Raw genomic sequence first — 18,865 nt, 5'->3', positions numbered from 1 at the left:
ACCTACTATTTATGCTACTTATTCTCTGTACCTTTTCCCTCTCTCCCCCCCCACTCCCCCACTGATAACCCTCCATGTGATCTCCACTTCTGTGATTCTGTTCCTGTTCTAATTGTTTGCATAGTTTGGTTTTGGTTTTGTTTTAGGTTCGGTTGTTAATAACTGTGAGTTTGTTGTCATTTTTACTGTTCATATTTTTAATCTTCTTTTTCTTAGATAAGTCCCTTTAACATTTCATATAATAAGGGCTTGGTTATGACGAACTCTTTTAACTTGACCTTATCTGGGAAGCACTTTATCTGCCCTTCCATTCTAAATGATAGCTTTGCTGGATAGAGTAATCTTGGATATAGGTCCTTGCCTTTCATGACTTCAAATACTTCTTTCCAGCCCCTTCTTGCCTGCAAGGTTCCTTTTGAGAAATCAGCTGACAGTCTTACGGACACTCCCTTGTAGTTAACTGTCTCTTTTTTTCTTGCTGCTTTTAAGATTCTCTCCTTGTCTTTAATCTTGAGTAATGTAATTATGATGTGCCTTGGTGTGTTCCTCCTTGAATCCAACTTCTTTGGCACTCTCTGAGCTTCCTGGACTTCCCGGAAGTCTATTTCTTTTGCCAGATTGGGGAAGTTCTCCTTCATTATTTTTTCAAATAAGTTTTCAATTTTTTGTTCTTCCTCTTCTCCTTCTGGCACCCCTATGATTCAGATGTAGGGATGTTTAAAGATGTCCTGGAGGTTCCTAAGCCTCTTCTCATTTTTTTTTTTTTGCATTCTTGTTTCTTCATTCTTTTCTGGTTGGATGTTTCTTTCTTCCTTCTGGTCCACACCGTTGATTTGAGTCCCAGTTTCCTTCCCATTACTGTTGGTTCCCTGTACATTTTCCTTTATTTCATTTATCATAGCCTTCATTTTTTCATCTAATTTGCGACCACATTCAGCCAATTCTGTGAGCATCCTGATTACCGGTGTTTTGAACTGTGCCTCTGTGCCTCTGAACTGTGTCTTTGAACTTAGCTGTCTCTTAGTCGCTTAGTTGTATTTTTTTCTGGAGCTTTGATCTGTTCTTTCATTTGTGTCATTTTTTTTTTGTCTGAAAGCTCCTGATACATAGTAAGGGGCGGAGCCTTAGGTGTTCACCAGGGCGGGGCAACCCACATCAGTCTGTTGTGATGCTGTTTGTGGGGGAGGGGTTCAAGAGGGAACAATGCTGCTTGCTCCGGTTTCTGCTGGTTTTCAGTCACTTCCCTCGCTACCCACAAGCAAATTGGGCCCTTCTGATGTTAATTCCCAGGTGGGTGGGCTTGTGTGTCTTCTAAGTCCCTGTTCATTGGATCTCTCCAACAAACTCTCCTATGAGGCTGGGAGTTCCTTCTGCTGCCGATTCAACCCCTACAGATGTTTTCAATCAGAGGTTTGAGGCTTTATTTCCCTGCACTGGAACAATGGGTTTTCAAGGTCTGTTTCACTCCCCAGTTGTTTCTCCTGGTTTATCTGCATGTTAATGTGGGACCGTCCAGTCCACAATCTGCCACCTCGAGGGCCCACCAGCTGCTGCCTTGCCCGCCCCACTCTGCCATCTGCCACCTTGCAGTGAGTCCTCTCTGCCTGGCTGCCCATCTCCACCCCTCCTACTGATCTGAATGTTTCTTCTTTAACTCCTTGGTCGTTGGACTTCCATAGAGTTTGATTTTCTGTCAGTTCTTTTGGTTGTTCAGGGAGGAACAGTGTGTCTACCTACAGTTCCATCTTGGCTGGAAGTCCTAACCCTTGGCATTCTAATTATGATGTGTCTTGGAGTGGGCCTCTTTGCATCCATCATAATTGGGACTCTGTGCTTCCTGGATTTGCATGTCTATTTCCTTCACCAGATTAGGGGTTTTCTTTCATTATTTTTTCAAATAGATTTCCAATTTCTTGCTGTTTCTCTTCTCCTTCTGGCACCCCTATGATGTAAATGTTGGACCTCTTGAAGTTGTCCCAGAGATTGCTTACACCATCCTCATTTTGGGGGATTCTTTTTTCTTCTAGTTCTGATTGGTTGGTTTTTGCTTCCTATGTTCCCAATCATTGATTTGATTCTTGGCTTCATCCCCTCTCCTGTTGTTTCCCTGTTAATTGTTCTTTATTTCAATTAGTGTTTCCTTCGTTTCTGAATGGATCTGTTTTATGCTGTTGAGGTCCACACCAAGTTCCTTGAGCATCCTTATAACTATTGTTCTGAACTCTGCATCTGATAGATTGCTTATCTTCATTTTGTTTAACTCTTTTTCTGGAGTTTTGATCTGTTCTTTCATTTGGGCTATGTTTCTTTGTCTCCTTGTTTTAGCAGCCTCTCTGTGTTTATTTCTATGTATTAGATACTTTGACTCTGTATCTTGGTAGCATGGTCAATGTAGTAGGTGTCTCATAGGGTCCAATGGCTCAGCCTCACCTCCCCTGTCACCTAAGCTGGGTACTTGAAGTGTACCTCTGTGTGGGCTGAGTATACCCCCATATTGTAGTTGAGGCTTGGTTGCTGTTGGCAGATCAATGGGATGGATTTACCCAGGCCAGTCAGCTACAAGAAATGGCTGTGACCACTTACCACCAGCTTCTGCCCTCTGTGGAGGATCAGCTGTGAGGGGCAGGGTGGTGATGGAGAGCCACCTTTTAAACATTTTCTAGCTCACCACAGGTAGGCACCAAGTCACTGTTCATCTCTAAGCCCTTGACCTTCCCGTTCAGCATGTTTTATTGTCTGAGTTCCTCTTCTTGCTCTGTTCTAGTCCATTCTACATCAGGATCATCTACAGTATTTGCTATAATGCACTTAGCTGGGCCCTACTTCTAGAGTTTGTGATCTAGTCAGTCTGAAACGGGACCCGAGAATTTGCATTTCTAATGTTGATCTCCTGGTCCAGGGACTGGCCTAATCTGTCTAATAAATTACATTGAGCAATGCAAAGTCCTCTGTAGGGCACAGAAGAAATCCCACCTTCTGTCTCAGACAATGGTATTAAAAATTAAATTAATGAATGCATACCTGGTTACTAGTTTGCACACACACCATCTCATTTAATCTTCTTAAGAACTCTATGAGGTAATAATTACTACTTTAACCCCCATTTTATAGATGATGGAAAGTAAAGCTCAGAGGGATGGAGTGACTTACCCAAAGTCAAATAGCTCATGAGATAGAAGACAGGTTAAACCCAAGTCCTCCAAGTCTGGGGCCATTGCATTCATGATGCAAATTGTACAGTGTTCAAAAGTAAGTAGAGGCTGAAATCCAGCCTGTATTCTGCATGCTCAGATGTGCACCCTTATGGCCATGTCAGCCTTTTTCATACGTGCATTAAAGTGCTGTATAGTTTAGCAGTGATAGTAAACCAAATCCATACTGTCTCCTCCCTTCCCTGCAACTCCTGGAGCCACCCGGATAATGGAGAGAAAGACAGAGAAGTTGAGAAAGACAGGAAGTACAGAGACAGGGCCAAGAGAAGACATTACTTGGTGCATAATCAAGACCACACATGTGGACATGTGGAAGAGACTTACAATACAGCTGTTCCTGCAAGAGGTTTTTGGGGGCAGGTGTCAGTAGGGCAAAGCAAAGGAATTTGGCTGGAGGCAGAGCTACATATGTCAGTGATGACAGCTGTGTCTCCTACCCACCCCTGGCATGTGCATGGCATGATAGGTGCCCAGTGGGTGGGACAATTAGCTTGTGCCCCACGGCTCCTGGCTCTGTTTCTCACTTTCCCTCCCACTGCCTTTCAGCAATTAGATTGCATTGATAATAGCCGCCAAGTGCTTTGTTGAATCTGATGACTTTATTACTTTCTTGGGGTCTAATGGAAGGATGGGTGGGAGGTTCATTTTCTGGTTGGAGCTTAGGGGCTAATTAGTCTCTTTCCTATGTTCTCAAAGGTGGGAGGTGGGTGAATTGCTCAGGCTGTCAGATCTAGTTCTCAGTAAATTATTTTCTCCCTGGCTTCTGTGGGTACCGATCTTGTGGCTCAGGTAAGACCAGGTAGTACAGAGCTGGGGCAGACAATTGCTGAGGACTGGGTCCCCTGGACACAGTGAAGTGGAAAGTGGTATAGGATGGGGCTGAGGTCTTTCTGGCCCTGTCAGTGTGAAATGCACATTTAGGATGACAAATAGGGCACTAAGAAGTTCAGTCCTATCCCAAACATCCAAATGCTGACATCCAGCTCAATGGTTCTTTGTGTACTTCTATTCAGATCTGGCCCTTCTCACCCTAGGAGACCATCAGGAGCCAATTCTGACCATTTAGAAGACAGGGAATCTGAGCCTCCGTGAGAATCATTTCACCTTCGTGGAATGTCAAAACTCAGGAGAAAAAACCTCTGTGTCCAGGTTTCTTTCTAGATGGCTGAGGCCCCTTTACACTTTCTCTGGTTATCCAGGCCTGTTCACAAGGGGGAGCATGTCCACGTCCCCACCCAAGAGAAAGCAACAGAGACAGGAAGACATTGGATTTAGGAGTCAGACAGCTCTAGGTGCAAACCTGGACCACACCTACTAACTAGGTGAACTTAGACAAGCCATTAAACCTCTCTGAACTCAGTTTCCTTATAAATAAAATAAAATATTCTACAGGGTGGGTGGGAGAAGTCAGAGATGATTAAACTCAGACACATTGAGCACAAGAGTGCCCAGTAACTACTGTTATTCTTTCTCCTTTCACTTGAAAATCTAGCAGCTCATCCTGTTGCTGGTGGAAGTGGGGTCCTTGCAGTGTCATGAAAAAAAACATTTTGGGGGATTTAGGAGGGATGATGAAGTCTGGAAATAAGATTTATTTGTGGCTCCAGATGCAAAATCAAAGGAGTGCCCCTGAGTTGCCAATGTCCCATTTCCAACAGTTCCACCATGGAAAAAGTCCAATCTTGCCTTCATCAAGCCCAATACAAAGCCCAAGGTCCAAAAGTTCTGTGTCTTCTGTGCCATGCCAAAGCTCAGTTCATATCTCTGTCTGGATCCAACTAGCTTAGTCTGTTCCAATCTGATGCTGTACTCAGGTCCACAAAGTCTGCTAGGGCCACATGACTGCTATGTTGAAAACGTGCAAACGAACAGAGAGTACCTGTTACCAGACGAGAGAGGAAAAGCGGCTTTGTCTTTGTTAGGCTCTGGTTATATTATCTCAGGCTTGGAATGGACCAGGCACTCCCTCGAACTAATCAATCAGCTTCCCCAGTTTTCCTGGGCCTTGCTGGGCCCTCCCCTTAACCAATCTGTTCCCTAGATCTTCTGGGGTTGTGTCTCTTATCCAATCTGATCCTTTCCTCAGGCTAGACTGGCGGGCCTCTATGGTTGCCATTGTGACTTCTATTGCACATGTGCTTAACTCCCCTCATGGTCTCAGGGGATGGACCAGTGGCACCCTTGGGAAATTGGAAAGCTGGTTCTTTCTCCCTACACAGGGGAGGGAGGAACACTGATCCTCTTGGCAGGACAATGCTGCAGTACCCTGGGGTGCCTATGAAGGCTGCAACTTCCTAGAGAAGCAGACTTACACTCCATAGTTTATTATGCTTAATAATGTCTGATTTCCTTTGCTTTCTCCCTTTATTTATATCTAGCTGCCTACACTACAACCCCTCACCCTCCCCACTCCTTTTTCCTGCAGAAAGAGGAGATGGAGGAAGCTTGGCAATAACGTGAATTGACTAGTCCTTTTTAGGGGCAGTAGGCAATTCAGGGAGCCAGAGGAGGGCTCGCCTGCATTTGTCCCTGCCCCACTGACAGCAACACACTGCCTATATGAAATGATGGCTTCCCCCTGCTTCCAAGTACCAGTCCTTGAGCAAAGTGTTGGGTGCAAGCATAAATAGGCCAGCCCAGACTGGCTAGTGGGAGATAGACATATAAACAAAAACATGCAGTAGAACATTGAGGGAGCCAGACAGGGTGGCCATGAAGGCTTCCTTGGGGAAGAGTCACCTGGGATCAAGAGCACAGGAGTTAAAGCCTAAGCCTCCCACCTGATGGACAAGGTGACCTCAGAAAAGTTAGGTGGGTTCTTTTAGTTTGGTGTCAGCTTCTTTATCTATAAAATGAGGCTTCCTGTGCCCATATGCATAAGACACTGTAAAGTAAAAGTGCCCGTGAGCATGTACAGGATCAATCAGGCCTTACAGAGGTGAGGAAAGCTGCTCACCTTTCTCCAGGTGTCATGCTCACAGAGCCTTGGGAAGAAGTTTTGGGCCGTCTCCCCTTTGTCAGGTGAACGTATCACCTATGGACACCATCTGGCTCCTGCCTAAAACTGGGGGCCTACAACAAGGTCTGCAATGATGGTCCAGGGTGGTCCTAGCCTGGCCCTCCCCTCTTCAAGTTCCAGGCAGTGACATGAGGGAGATGGTTCCCGCTCACTAACCAATGACCCCTTGGGGTGGAGGTGGGGGCCAAGGGTGAGACATGTCTTTATTGATGTTGTAGCTTCTGCAAGAGGAGCTCAGAGCCCAGCTCTGGAGACTAGAACCACATGGCACCCATGGAACTTGTAAGACTTTCCAGGAAAGCTGCTGCTAGTGCCTGGGAATGCCTGGCAAGGCAGATGTGTGCATTTCATTGGGTTTCCACCCAGCTGCCAGCTATCTCTCCTGGCTACCCAGATCAAACACTCAGCAACAGAAGTGATTTGCCAGAGGCTCCAGCTAGTAGAAATATATTGGTAACACACACCCACACCCACACCCACATTTATAAGGAGGGTTCCACTGGGGGGAAAAAACATCTAAAATCCCAGTGCTATTGAGTTTAGGTCTTGGTGACTTTCTAGACTAGAGAACTAAGTTGTGGATTTTTTTCCCCATAGGAGTTAAGAAAATGGATAAGGGAAACATGGTCAGAGAGGTTCAACAACTGTTCTTGAGGTCACACAGTCAAGATCCATGATTCTGGGTCTGGCCTGAATAACATAATATCGAAGTGACACATCCATGCTCTCATGGGCTCTGAGAAGAAGACAGGGTAGACATTGCCATCTCTACTATAGGCAGAGAAACTGAGCCTCAGAAAGAGTTAAGTAACTGGCCTATGTTCTCACAGCTAGCAAGTGAATCAACAGGACTAGAAACTGGGCTGTCCTTCTTCTGGTTCATTCATTCATTGACCCATTCAGCAAACATTTATTAAATGCCTAGTATATGCTAGTTCTCTCCAGTACACCATTCTGAGTCTTATTTAGATAATCAGAATTATTAAAGGCAAGATAAAACAAAAGAGCTTTGAAGCTCATTCCTGCCTCAAGATACTGTGAATCCACATGTTCCATTCCCTTTTGTGCCAGAGAACTTCCCTGACCTCCATACAATTCCTGATTAATGTTTCCATTTTCTCTTCTGCTTATCCTAAGTCTTTACCCCCTTCTTCCCTTGCTCTCACAGGTCTCCTCACCCTTCTCTGACCCCCCCAATCCCATGTAACAGTACCTCTGCCCAGGGTTAGCCCCTTTGCTTCATAGGCCATATCTCTCCTTGCTTCTATGGCTTACATGCAGCACAGGGGACTGGCCTCTCAGCTCCTTCCAACCCTGAGGACCTGCGGGACCTCAGCAACCCAGTTCCACAGACTCCTCCTTCCCCAACTTCTTCCCAATCCTTTCTCCTTGGTCTCCTCAGATTGGCCAGTGGCATGTGGCAGATGGCCTCAGCATGGACCGCCACCTCTATGCCTCCAACATGTCCAACAGCCTCTTCAACACCACCTTGGTCGTCACCACCATTCTGGTAAGCAGGGTGCCCCTCAAGACTCCCAGCTGCAGCTCCCAGGCTGCCTCTTCCAACTTTAGGTTACTCGTGGGCTTCCCAGTGGCCAGAGGATGGGAGCTCTAATCACAGCACCAAGACCAATTTGTGGCAGTGTAATTAAATTCAAGTTGCTATTTCATATGGAAATGACATTCGATGAGTTCCAAAGCAGCTGAGGGAGAGGGATGGGGTGGGGAGATGGCGGTTTGTGAATGTCTCTTCCAGGCAGTTGGGGAAGCTGTGCCTGGCCAAGGGAGGGGGGCCTATGACACAGGTGGAAGAAGTTCACCAGGATGGCCCCCTTCTGTCTCATCACAGCCGACCTTGCTGGGTGCCTATAGTGTACAAAATGCCCCCATGCAGTGCACCTGAGCTCCAGTGGATTTTCATGGCCTGTTTCTTCATTTTCAGCTGGTAAAGAAAACATTCTCAATTTATGGGTCCAGGAACCATCTTCCTTTTCTACTCAGTTTTCTTCAACAATTACCAGACCCTTCTCCCCAGGTACCAGGCACTGTCCAGGAACCATCTTCCTTTTCTACTCAGTTTTCTTCAACAATTACCAGACCCTTCTCCCCAGGTACCAGGCACTGTGCTCATTCCTGAAGACACAAAGATGAGTAAGACTCAGTCTCTAGCCTCAGAGAGGTTATAATTTAGTAGATGGCATCAGTCAGGTTCATTCATGGCCAAGATATTCTTCTTCATCCCCAAAGGCCTCATGTCTTAACAGATTTGTCAATTAAATCAGCTGTATGTATTATGCAATAACTAGTTTGTTTCTCTTCCCCACCCTATCCCTTTAACTAATCAAAAGTGTCTTTCCCTGCCTGGTACAGCATCTTATCAGCAGCAGATAACCACCATTGCCATACTGATATAATTCCGGCCCAAAGCAGAGACTTGATGTCTTAGTTAGCCTGCTTAACCTTATTATTGCTAAATGTGCAAGGTCTGCAAATGTGTTGGTTTCTTTTAGGCTTTTTGAGCTTATAGAAAGAGCTCAGGAACCTGCATCACTAACTTTGTGAACTCTTGGGGCCCAGGCCCTGGACTGGAATTATTGATGTTCTGTAAGCAGAGTGGGATAGGACCCAGGAAGGAGGTATGCACCTAGCCCCTAGGGATTGAAGGGGAGAGGACTCCCATCCCATTGGAAATGTCAGCAAAGCCTTCAGAGAAGAAGGGACGTGGAAGATGGGCTCCAAAGGTAGGGAGAACTGAGTCAAGGAGAGTATTGTCAGCAGTCAGAAGATGCTCAGAAGTGAAGGTTTTCCTAGGAAATGAGCATTGGCAGAGAGAGGTGAGCTATAAGGCCAGAATAATTTTGTGACACTAGGGGTGTTGCCATCCCAGGGATGGACACCTTCAGCCAAGCCCTGTCCCTGAGTCCACATCCGTGATTTTCACTGAGTTTAATTTCTGGAAGAGTCAGTCTGGGCTCCACTGACATTCTACCTGGGATCAGGTACACCAACTAAGACAGGAGGATGGTTTTGTGGAGCCCTGGCTGTAAGAACAGGAGTCCTTAGAAATGAATTGGCATCAGAGGAGGATATGGGATCCCAAGGACAGAAGAAGGGATGGGAAAGCAGAGGGGGCAGAGAGGAGCTCTTGAGCTGAGGGCAGCATGTGTGAAAAGCAGGGAGACTTGCCTCATGTCATTGACATGACAGTGGACTTGATCATGAATCATAATCTTTAACTTGGAGCTTCCTCCCTCTGATACACAACCTCCTACCTTCCCCTCTCCCACTGTAGCACACTCATAAAATTGCTCTCCCTTTGCCCCCCTCATAGCCTCTGGGCTGTCTGTGTCTCCACATTTCCTGACCCAGGAGTCCTTTTCAGCTGGAGCTCAGCAAACTAGCATTTCAGCACTTCTTTCTCTTAGCTTCTCAAATTGTCTGCACCCAATACTCAGAACCTTGTCTTATGCCTCTCCTCAAGTCCAGTTGCCCTCTCAATCCCTGCTCTTAATAGCTGATCTGTGTACTGCCGCCTGACTTCCCTTGAGCCTCAGCGGTCCCTGTGCTCATCTCTCACTCACTTCTTATCATCCCCTAAGCAGTTTTATCAAACAGTTTCATACACCCAGACTTTAAGCCTACCTGCTTCCCACACAGCAGGTGGGCTTGAAGTCTGAGGACTGGCATGCTCCCTCACCTTTGGTCTCCTCACCTCTTCTCTGTATTCACACCCATGCTCCCCACCTTACTTCAGGCTCACTTCCAAGCCTTGCACTCATCTTGACCCTGTCTCCTTCCGCCTGCGACATGTTGCACCAAACAGCACATATCTTTCTTCTCCAGTCTCTCCTTTTTGAAGGTTTCCTCCCTTTCTACCTACAAATATACTCTGGTCCCTCCCATCCCAAGATGCTATCACCACCACCTTATCCATATCGCACTGCCCTTTCAGCTACCCACCAATTTAGGGAATCATGAATCATAGGTTTGGTGGACCCTTGGGCATCCTCCAACCCTGTCCTTTGAAGTTGCAAACTGAAGCTCAGGGAGAGGTATGACTTGTAGCAGTTGGTGGAAAGATAGTCTTCCCACCTTCTTTTACCTCCTAATTTCTTAAAATGCTACTCCAATCTCACCCATGCAGATCTCATTCACTCCCCAATCCTTGCAGAGTTCGGCCACCCCCACCAACTCTCCCATGAAAGATTGCCAGTGACAGAGTACCCAAATGCCCTGTCTGCCTTCTTGAAAGTTCTTCCTTCTTGACTTCTAAGACTTCATTTTCCTGATTTCCAGCTTGTCTGGATGCTATGCATTGTCTTCTTCTGTGGCTGCTCTTCATTTTTACTAATATCAGGGTCTCCCCAAGGACCTCTTCTTATTCTTCTAGTCCATCCTCAGTTCTCTCCCTCAATGGCTTCAGCATTCTGGATCTTCAGTCATTACCTCCATACAGAAGCCTCCAGCCTCTGCCCCCAGTCCTTCCGTCACTCAGACATTTCTTCCTGGATAACCTACCAGCACTCAAATTCAACATGACCCAAATCACCCATGGCAGTGAGACACCATCCTCAGTTCTCTCTCTGGCTCCAGGACTCTGAAGACCCCTACCCTCTGTGCCCCAGACCCAAGCTGTCATCAAGCTGGACCCTTTCTGTGTCCTTCTAGCACTCTATAATCCAACCTGAGTCAAACCATGGCTCAAAACTCCATATCTCATATCAGGGGAGATCTGTTCTCACTCCCAGACATTCTGTCCCTTGCTACTTAATATTTTTTACTCACATCCTTAAGTCTTTAAAAGTGTTGATGCTTGTCTACTATGTATGTGCAATGTATACTCACCTTGTCCTGGCAGCCAAGGCCCATACTGACCCTAATTCATCTTTCTGAATTTATTCTCCTGCCCCCACCTCTCTACACCACCCATGCTCCATAGTGGAGCATGGGTGGTCCATTGTCCCCTGAAGAGCCCAAGCTTGATCTAACTCAGATTATGCCCTTGATCATGCCTCTCCCTTGCCCATGATGCCCTCCATCCATATGATGTCCATCTGTCAGTGTTCTGTCATCTTCCAGAGCCCAGCTCCGTTCCCATTTCCTCCATGGAAACTCCCCTGGACACTCCACCAGAGAGACCCTCCCCACTTCCCAACACTCCTGGCTGGATGAGCTCTACCTTGTGTTGCAGTTGTTCATTACATATTCTTACCTAGCCTGCTATATTCTCAGCATCCTTGTATCTCATAATGCTCAGTGATGGTTCTGTGTGGAATAAACAAAAGAAAGGAATGGGGTGCCAGTGGGATCAGATGATAACCTTAAACAAGGTAGAGGGGCTTCAGCCTGATGCTCTGTGCAGTGGAACCCTTGTGCGTTCCTGGTAAAAGAAGTTCCTAGAAGATGGAGGAGGGGAGCTAATCACCTCCAAAGTAGCCCATTATCCAAGCCACTTTCCTTATTCTACCCCATGTTCTCCCTAACCTCCTGTGCCCTGGGTCACCCATGACGTGTGGCTGAGACACCAGGGCTAAGAGGAGAATGACAGCTGTCTAGTTTTGCTGCAGGAAAACCCATATTTAATGCTGAAGGGGAACCACCAGGAGATGGAAGGCAATGACCGCTATGAGGGTTTTTGTGTGGACATGCTCAAAGAGCTGGCAGAGATCCTCCGGTTCAACTACAAGATCCGTCTGGTCGGAGATGGTGTGTACGGCGTTCCCGAGGCCAATGGCACCTGGACAGGAATGGTTGGGGAGCTCATCGCTAGGGTAAGGAAAGAGCAGGTGATTTGGATTAAGGGGTGGGTTGGGGAGGGAGATGGAAGGACATAAAATTGTGCTGTATCCTTATGAACCCTCCATTTACTCAGTCCATTATTAATGCATTTTTCATTTATTTGTCTATTCATCACTCAAGTCTTTACTGAGCTGGCACTGAGCCAGGCAGCAGTGATAATTGTTGGTAAATATTTGACATCATGGTGTTTTCCCAGTCCAGTACCTGGAACAGGTAAGGGAGGCTTTGACCAATTAACATGAGTTAGAGAGGCTGGGTTCCATTTTTGGACAATCCAGGTGCTCTTCGTTTGTTCTGATTATTTTATTATTCATTAGCACGACTGGCAGGGCTTGGACAGGCCCTGAGAAAGTGAAACACACTGTCAGTTGACCTTGACCTTTGAGAGATGCTGTCAGGGGACACAAGATTAAATAACAGGGGAAAAGGATCAACTGTCAGAGGAGTTGGTCAGAGTTACAGTTATTGTTACTTATATTATTTTCTGCTGCCGTTCATGTGCTTCCACAGACTCAGGGCCAAGGTGCACTTGCTCAGGCTGTAGATTTTCACAGTGAATATGGATTAAAACACAGGTGAGCTTCTCAGAATATCAGTCATCTGTTAGGTTAGAGCAAGGATATAGAAAGTTCTTCCAGCGGGAAGTCTCTTTTTATCGGGGTATACACTATTAATATCTATAAAAATTAATTAGGTTATTGTTAATTCACAGTCCATATTTCATAACTGAGTGTTTCTGGTCAGGATAGGTGATGGGCACCCCACTGTAGAGAGCCCAGACCTGGGTTCTGAGCACGACCTTGAGCTGACCCCTTGCCCTCTCTGTGGGTTCTGAGAGCAGGAGGAACCCTGCTGCTCTCTGGCAGCTTCCTGGCTACTATCAGTAGGCAGTGTGCTTTACAGACATGATCTCTGATCCTGTTTCAACTTACCTTTTAACTACTTCTTATCCCCACTTAAAAACTGAGCCACCTGGAGCTTGAATGATTTGCCTGAACCCACAAAGCTGTGTGAAGACTGGGCTGAGATTTGAACCCAGATCCTTGTCACTCCAGAGCCCACATACTTTCTGTCACAGTACACACCTCAGCTGGACTTTGATGTCACTAAGAAAGGTGCACATAAATCCAGGCCAGTCTGTCCTTCCTTCTTCTTTCTCCTCCCTCCCTCCCTCACATTTCTCTCCCTTCCACCTCTGCTTTCTTTTTTTCTTTTCTTTTCTTTTCTCTTTACTCCTGTCCCTTTAACACTTTACCTATACCAAAGTTGGACTATAAGATAAAATCCTAGTATAAGTGGGGTATTAACTCAGCTGCCTGTGGCAGAGCCTTGTGCAAGCTCTGCAGACCAGAGCACGGGCCCTCAGAGCTGAGGAGGATGGTGCTCAGGAGCATGCCTGGTGGCACAGCATCTACAGTGACCCAGAAGGCTGAACGGCACGGCTTGTTCAAGGACTGGGAACTGTCCGCATGCTAGAGTGTGGAGGGAGCTGGGTCAGAAGTGGGGCCTTGCTCCGGGGAAAGGCTTGTCAGCGGAAGGCTGACCCAGGTGCAGCCTTCTGCCACTCCCAGGGTGTTGGTGAAGCCTCCTGCAGAGTCACTTGTTGTTTGTGAGACTCAGGCCTAACCTGCTGATGACACCAAGCTTCAGCAGAAAAGGATGTGCTGCTTTTCTGTACAGTTGCAGATCCTCTTGAAACAGTCCTCCTGCAGTGTGAACATGCAGCCCAGCAGGGTAAACAGAAAGTGGGAACACCAGGCCTTTCCCTTCCCTTTTACTGGTGGGCTCAATCCCCTTGAGCCCTTTTCTCCAGCCCCCTTCCACTGCCTGGTAACTGGTGGGTAACCTCAGGGATGTCAGAGTCAGCACACAGCCCCTTATTCCTGTGACATGAACTGGCAGGGAGAGGAGAGCAGCCTGGGACTTGAGGACATGCAGCTACACATAGAATGACTTAGGCAATGAGACAAAAATCTTACCATTCACCCCAGATCAGCTTTCAAGCCAAAATGCTGTTGCTTTGGTCTTATCACAACTTGGCTACATGGTAAATTAAACCCATTCATTTAATAAATATTTATTGAACACCTTCCATGATTCTAAACATTGGAGACTGAATAGCGGATGAAATAAACAAGGATGCTGCTCTGTGAATCTTCCCAGTGAGAGACAGACATGAGTGAACGATCACATCCATGTATAATTTTACTCTGAGCAGCGCAAGAAAGGCACAGGAGGAGGGACGGTGAGAGCTCCCGGAGAGAGTGGGCTCCAATCTTGAGAGGAAAGTGGGTGGGGGAGGGATGCTTTCCTTGGGAAATGATGTTTGAGTGGACTTCTGAAGGACAGGAAGAGCACTCCAGCCAGAAGGCTGTCTGAACACCCCTGGGATCGACTGGGCAGGAGGGCAAGAGCGGGTGCCACTGGGACCTGTCCTTCCCCAGGTTCGAAGCTTTGATGTGTCTGCCAGGATGTCAAAACCTGGGATTATAGTTGTCCTAAGTCCTGGTTCCATCTATAAGACTCCTTCCCCAAGCCACGCATGAACGTTCCAGAGGTCGTGTTCACAGAGCCTTGGCATTCCTGGGTGTCCCAGCTGGAAGAGACCTCAGAGTCGCTCCCGGCACCTGAATTTGCCTCTCATGCAGATGAGGAGGCGTGGGCTCAGGGCCTCTGAGTGACCTATCAGAGATCACACAGTGAGCAAGTGTACAGCCAGCACTCAGCCCTGGTCTGTCTGCTGCAGCACTCACGGTCTGAGAGCAGAGATCTTGAGGTCAGATGGACCTGCAAAAAGTGTCAGCTCACCCACCTACTACCTGTGTGTTCTGGAGAGATTTATTTCATCCTTCCCATCCCTTCCCCAGGGCTTTAGTGTTCCTCTGGAAAAACTGTTTGTAAGGATTTAAAATGTCACACACACACATGTGCTCACATAGAGCCTGACATACAAGGAGTGTGAGAGTTATCTTAGGCTGTGCTCCCTGAAGACAGAGCCCAAGGGGAGGCTTTACACTAACTTAGGAGTGCGATTCCAGGATCACAGCAGTGAGGGAGGCATGGTGGCAGGCAGGAGGGAGGTTACATGGGAGTGTGTCACCGTGTCACTGTGCTGGCCATGACTTTGCACCAAGCCCAGCTGATGGGCAGTCTGCAGAGAGGCCTGTGGAAGGACAGCCTCACCAAACAACCCAGGGTGGGAGGGAGGAAAAATCACCTGCCGAGTGCCGTCTGTCATCGACTGAATGGAGTTCATACCACGGGACCCTCTGGCCTCCTTCAAAGCAGTCAGATCTCCAGGCAGTGGTGACAGCACCGTCATTACTAGCCACTCGAGGTGTGCTGGACCAGTGAGCGCAGCGACCCGGCACCCACCTCCCTCCCACAGCAGCTGGGGGAACCAGTGTGTGCCCGGTTACCAAGAGGTCCTGCACTCATGAATGTTCGCCTCACCTTTTAGCAGCCTAAGGAAGCCTCAGGCTGGAGGCTAGAGGGACATGGAGCAGTGAGTGATGTGAGGCATCGTGAAGAGTCAGGAAGAGCAGACACAGTGAGCTGGGCCAGCCAAGAGGGTGGAAAATCATGAAGACATGGGCCCAACCACCACAGCAGTGAGAAAGCCTGTGAAGCCTTCCTTCCTCATAAGGCCCTCTCAAGCCTGTCCCCGCCCTGGGTTAATAGAACCTGGGGCCCAGAGGTCAGCCTCAGATTTAGGAAAAGATCTCAGGACTTTGCCGGCCATCCTTATATCCCTGTGCTGTTTTTTTGTTTGTTTGTTTGTTTTTTGTTTTTAGTTTTTTCCCACTGAAGGAGTTGATATGGGAATCTGGGGAGAGGGCAGGCGTTGAGTTCAGTTATGTTCAGAACCACCTCAGCAGCTTCAGATTGGGTGCTTCTCCAAACCCCATGGGCATCTGGAAACAGCCTGGGAAATGTGTCAGAAGGCTCAGTTCTAGGAAATTATTTCCACCTTTCCCACCAAGTGCCAGCCTCCTGGGGGAGTGAGAGGTCTGCAGAGGAAATTAAAATGTATCAATGAAGGCATTGGACAACTTTCTAAGAGACTGTCTTGCTTTAAACAGAACAGACAGGCAGTAAGGAATTGATCTGGGGAGGGGTGGGAAAGGAAGCTATGAAAAGTGGTATCTTGATATCTTCTAAGAACCGTCTGGTCCTGATTACCTACCCATGTGGCAGAGGTGATACAGTCCTGCAGGCTCAGCGTGCAGGCACTTAACCTCTGTCTTACTCCCCAAAGCATTTTCTTGTTCACCACCCAGTTTTGGCAGCTCCTGATTATCCCTCAAGCTTAGGTTTCTGATGCAGCTAACCTTTGCCGTTATACTCCCACCATCCCCAGGAGTCAGGATCCTACTCCTGAACCTGAAGCCAGGGCCCTACTAACCCTGCTGATTATTTTCTGTCCTTGGCCCATGTTACCTTCCCTGGGATGCACTGATTCAACATCAGTGTGCTTGCTGAGAAGATAAAGTTTTTACTTTCCCCGAGCTCACATATACAAAACTTCCAAGTGCTGTTGTGCAAATTGTATATTGGACTGGGGTGAATGGGGCCTGAAACTAGCCTTCACACTGCATGTGCCTTGGTGTGAGGCTCTATCCACACATAGGGTTTCTTCCTGCAAAGATACCTTTAATTTGCCAAGCCATGTGCCTACTAGGTCTGCTTGGAGGATCCATTCTTACAATTTATATAGTGGCCCCAACTATACTTTGAGGCCTAGTGTATAAAAATAATGAGACTATAGCATGTACTATATGCAAAATGGAATCATTGACACAAGTTTATGGGAATACAGAGAAAGAAAGAAATAGTTCAGCTCCAGAGAGGCAGGCATGGCTTTGGAGCAGAGTTAATGATGCTCATAACTACTGTTTATTGAGTGCCCACTACTTGCCAGGTGTTTATATGCATCATTTCTTCTCCAGCAACAATCCTATGAGATACACATTATTATTCATATTTTATTAAAATGAAGCTGAGGTTAACTTCAGCTTAACAGAGAAGCTAACTCAGGGTCATACAACTGTCAAGTGATTGATCTGGAATTCATAGCCAAGCCTGTCTGACATCAAAGTCCATGGTCACTCTAATACACTGTGGTGCCTCTAAGAAAAGAAATGGACAAGTTGGCCCTTGAGGGACAAGCAGGAATTTGATAAGCACCAAGGGTTGAAGGGTACAGGCGGAGAGAGCTGTGTGGACAGACATGGAGCCTGCAGAATGTAACAGGTTTAAGGAATGTGCATTGTGCGATGTGGCCACATCAGAGGTGGAAGGAAAGTCAGGAGCTTGAGGCAATGCTGCAAAGGCAATTACAGGCCAGCTTGTAAAGTTCATTGCAAGGAGTGTGGACTGTACTTTAAAGATAGGAGGGAGTTACTGGAGTTCTTAAGCAGGGGAATGATATGATTAGATCTTTGGTGTGGAAGTAAACTCTTGAGCGGCAGTTCTCAAAGTGTGGTCCTTGGACCAGCAGCAGCATTGTCACCAGGACTCGTCAGAAACTGTGGGGTGGGGGGAAGCAATCTGCATTCTAACAGGCTGGTTCTGATGCGGGTTTACGAAGGGCTGGTGAGTAGTTCAAATGAGGACTTGGATGACAGTAGCAGCATTAGGACTCAAGTGGCAGTAATGGGTTAACAGGCAATTTATAGATGGGCTTGCTTAATAAACAGGGAGCAACAGGACAAGGAGGGAGAGAGAATGCTCCTGGTCTGCTTTTGGTGACAGATTGTTGGTCAGCTCATGCCCAGAAAAACAGTGCATGGAAAAGAGCTATAGATGGCCAACGTGAGGAGCACAGGACATGGATGTGAAGCTCCGGCAGGACTCAGAGGTGGGGAAGAGTACAGTAAGTCATGGGTAAGCAAGGCCAGTAAGAGGGCTGGGCCCAAGCCCCATTTGGGACTCATCAGAAGACAGGAGCAGGTGTCCTGGGAGGACTGGCTGTGCCCCCACACCCCACCCCATCCTCACTCCTGCCTCTCCCGCTCTGCTGTATATCCACCGTGTGGGCTTGAACAAATCACCCAGTGTTTCTGACCCCTGTGTCTTCATCCTCAAAATAAAAACTAGAGCACCCTCCCCAGTTCCTTGTGAGCAATCAATGACCTCTAGTAAATCTGTGAAGTGTGCCCGGTGTGCAGTAACTCTCAGGGGTGTTGCCCTCTATTCTCCATCTCCCATGTCTACACTTACCTCTCCATAGCAGGCTCCACTTGCACCTCCTCTCCAGGCCTGAAATTCAGACCCCATGGGTTGGAAATGTCCAGGATTAGCTGGCTGACTCTAAAATTGACCCCCATTCTTCTAATTTGTTCCTAAGCCCCAGCTGCACCTCTCTTCACTCTGTAAGCTAATTGACCGAACAGAGTATCTGCTTAGCCCCCACCACACACGCATTCTCCAACTGCCATTGGAGTAAACCTTCTCCCATTGTGCTTGCTGGGTATATTTCCTTGAGTAAGTCTGTTGGTGGGGAGGGGTGAAAGCAGCCTGAACATATGCAGGAAGTACCCATATCACCTGGCTGGACTTCTGCATCACCTCACCTGAGACTCCCATGCACTGTGCTCAACCCCTTCTGGTTGCTGCACCCCCTCTGCCTGCTGACCTTTGCCACTCTTGCCTGTAAATTTCTCTAAAGCTAGCAATGGGCACTATTTGTTGAGCACTTACTCCATGCCAGATACAACACTAATAATGGCTTTGCAAATATTTTCTCATTTAATCTTTAAAGAATCTTACAAGGAAAAGTATCATTACTCCCATTTTATAGATCGGCAAACTGAGGCTCTGAGGTTAACTTTCC

The 18,865-nt window shown here is 47.3% G+C and overlaps 1 protein-coding gene across 1 annotated transcript in view; it reads left to right on the top strand.

Moving 5' to 3' along the window:
- GRIK4 (glutamate ionotropic receptor kainate type subunit 4) overlaps nucleotides 1-18,865 on the top strand; it is a 493,806-nt gene that overhangs the window by 424,780 nt on the left and 50,161 nt on the right. The window contains exons 12-13 of the mRNA XM_053929106.1: nucleotides 7,634-7,741; nucleotides 11,799-12,002. Coding sequence (XP_053785081.1) covers nucleotides 7,634-7,741; nucleotides 11,799-12,002 — 312 coding nt within the window. The remainder of the gene's footprint in view (nucleotides 1-7,633; nucleotides 7,742-11,798; nucleotides 12,003-18,865) is intronic.

This window comes from Desmodus rotundus, chromosome 7 (assembly GCF_022682495.2).
Source record: "Desmodus rotundus isolate HL8 chromosome 7, HLdesRot8A.1, whole genome shotgun sequence".
Lineage (NCBI taxonomy): Eukaryota > Metazoa > Chordata > Mammalia > Chiroptera > Phyllostomidae > Desmodus > Desmodus rotundus.
This window is presented reverse-complemented; position numbering and strand designations above follow the sequence as displayed.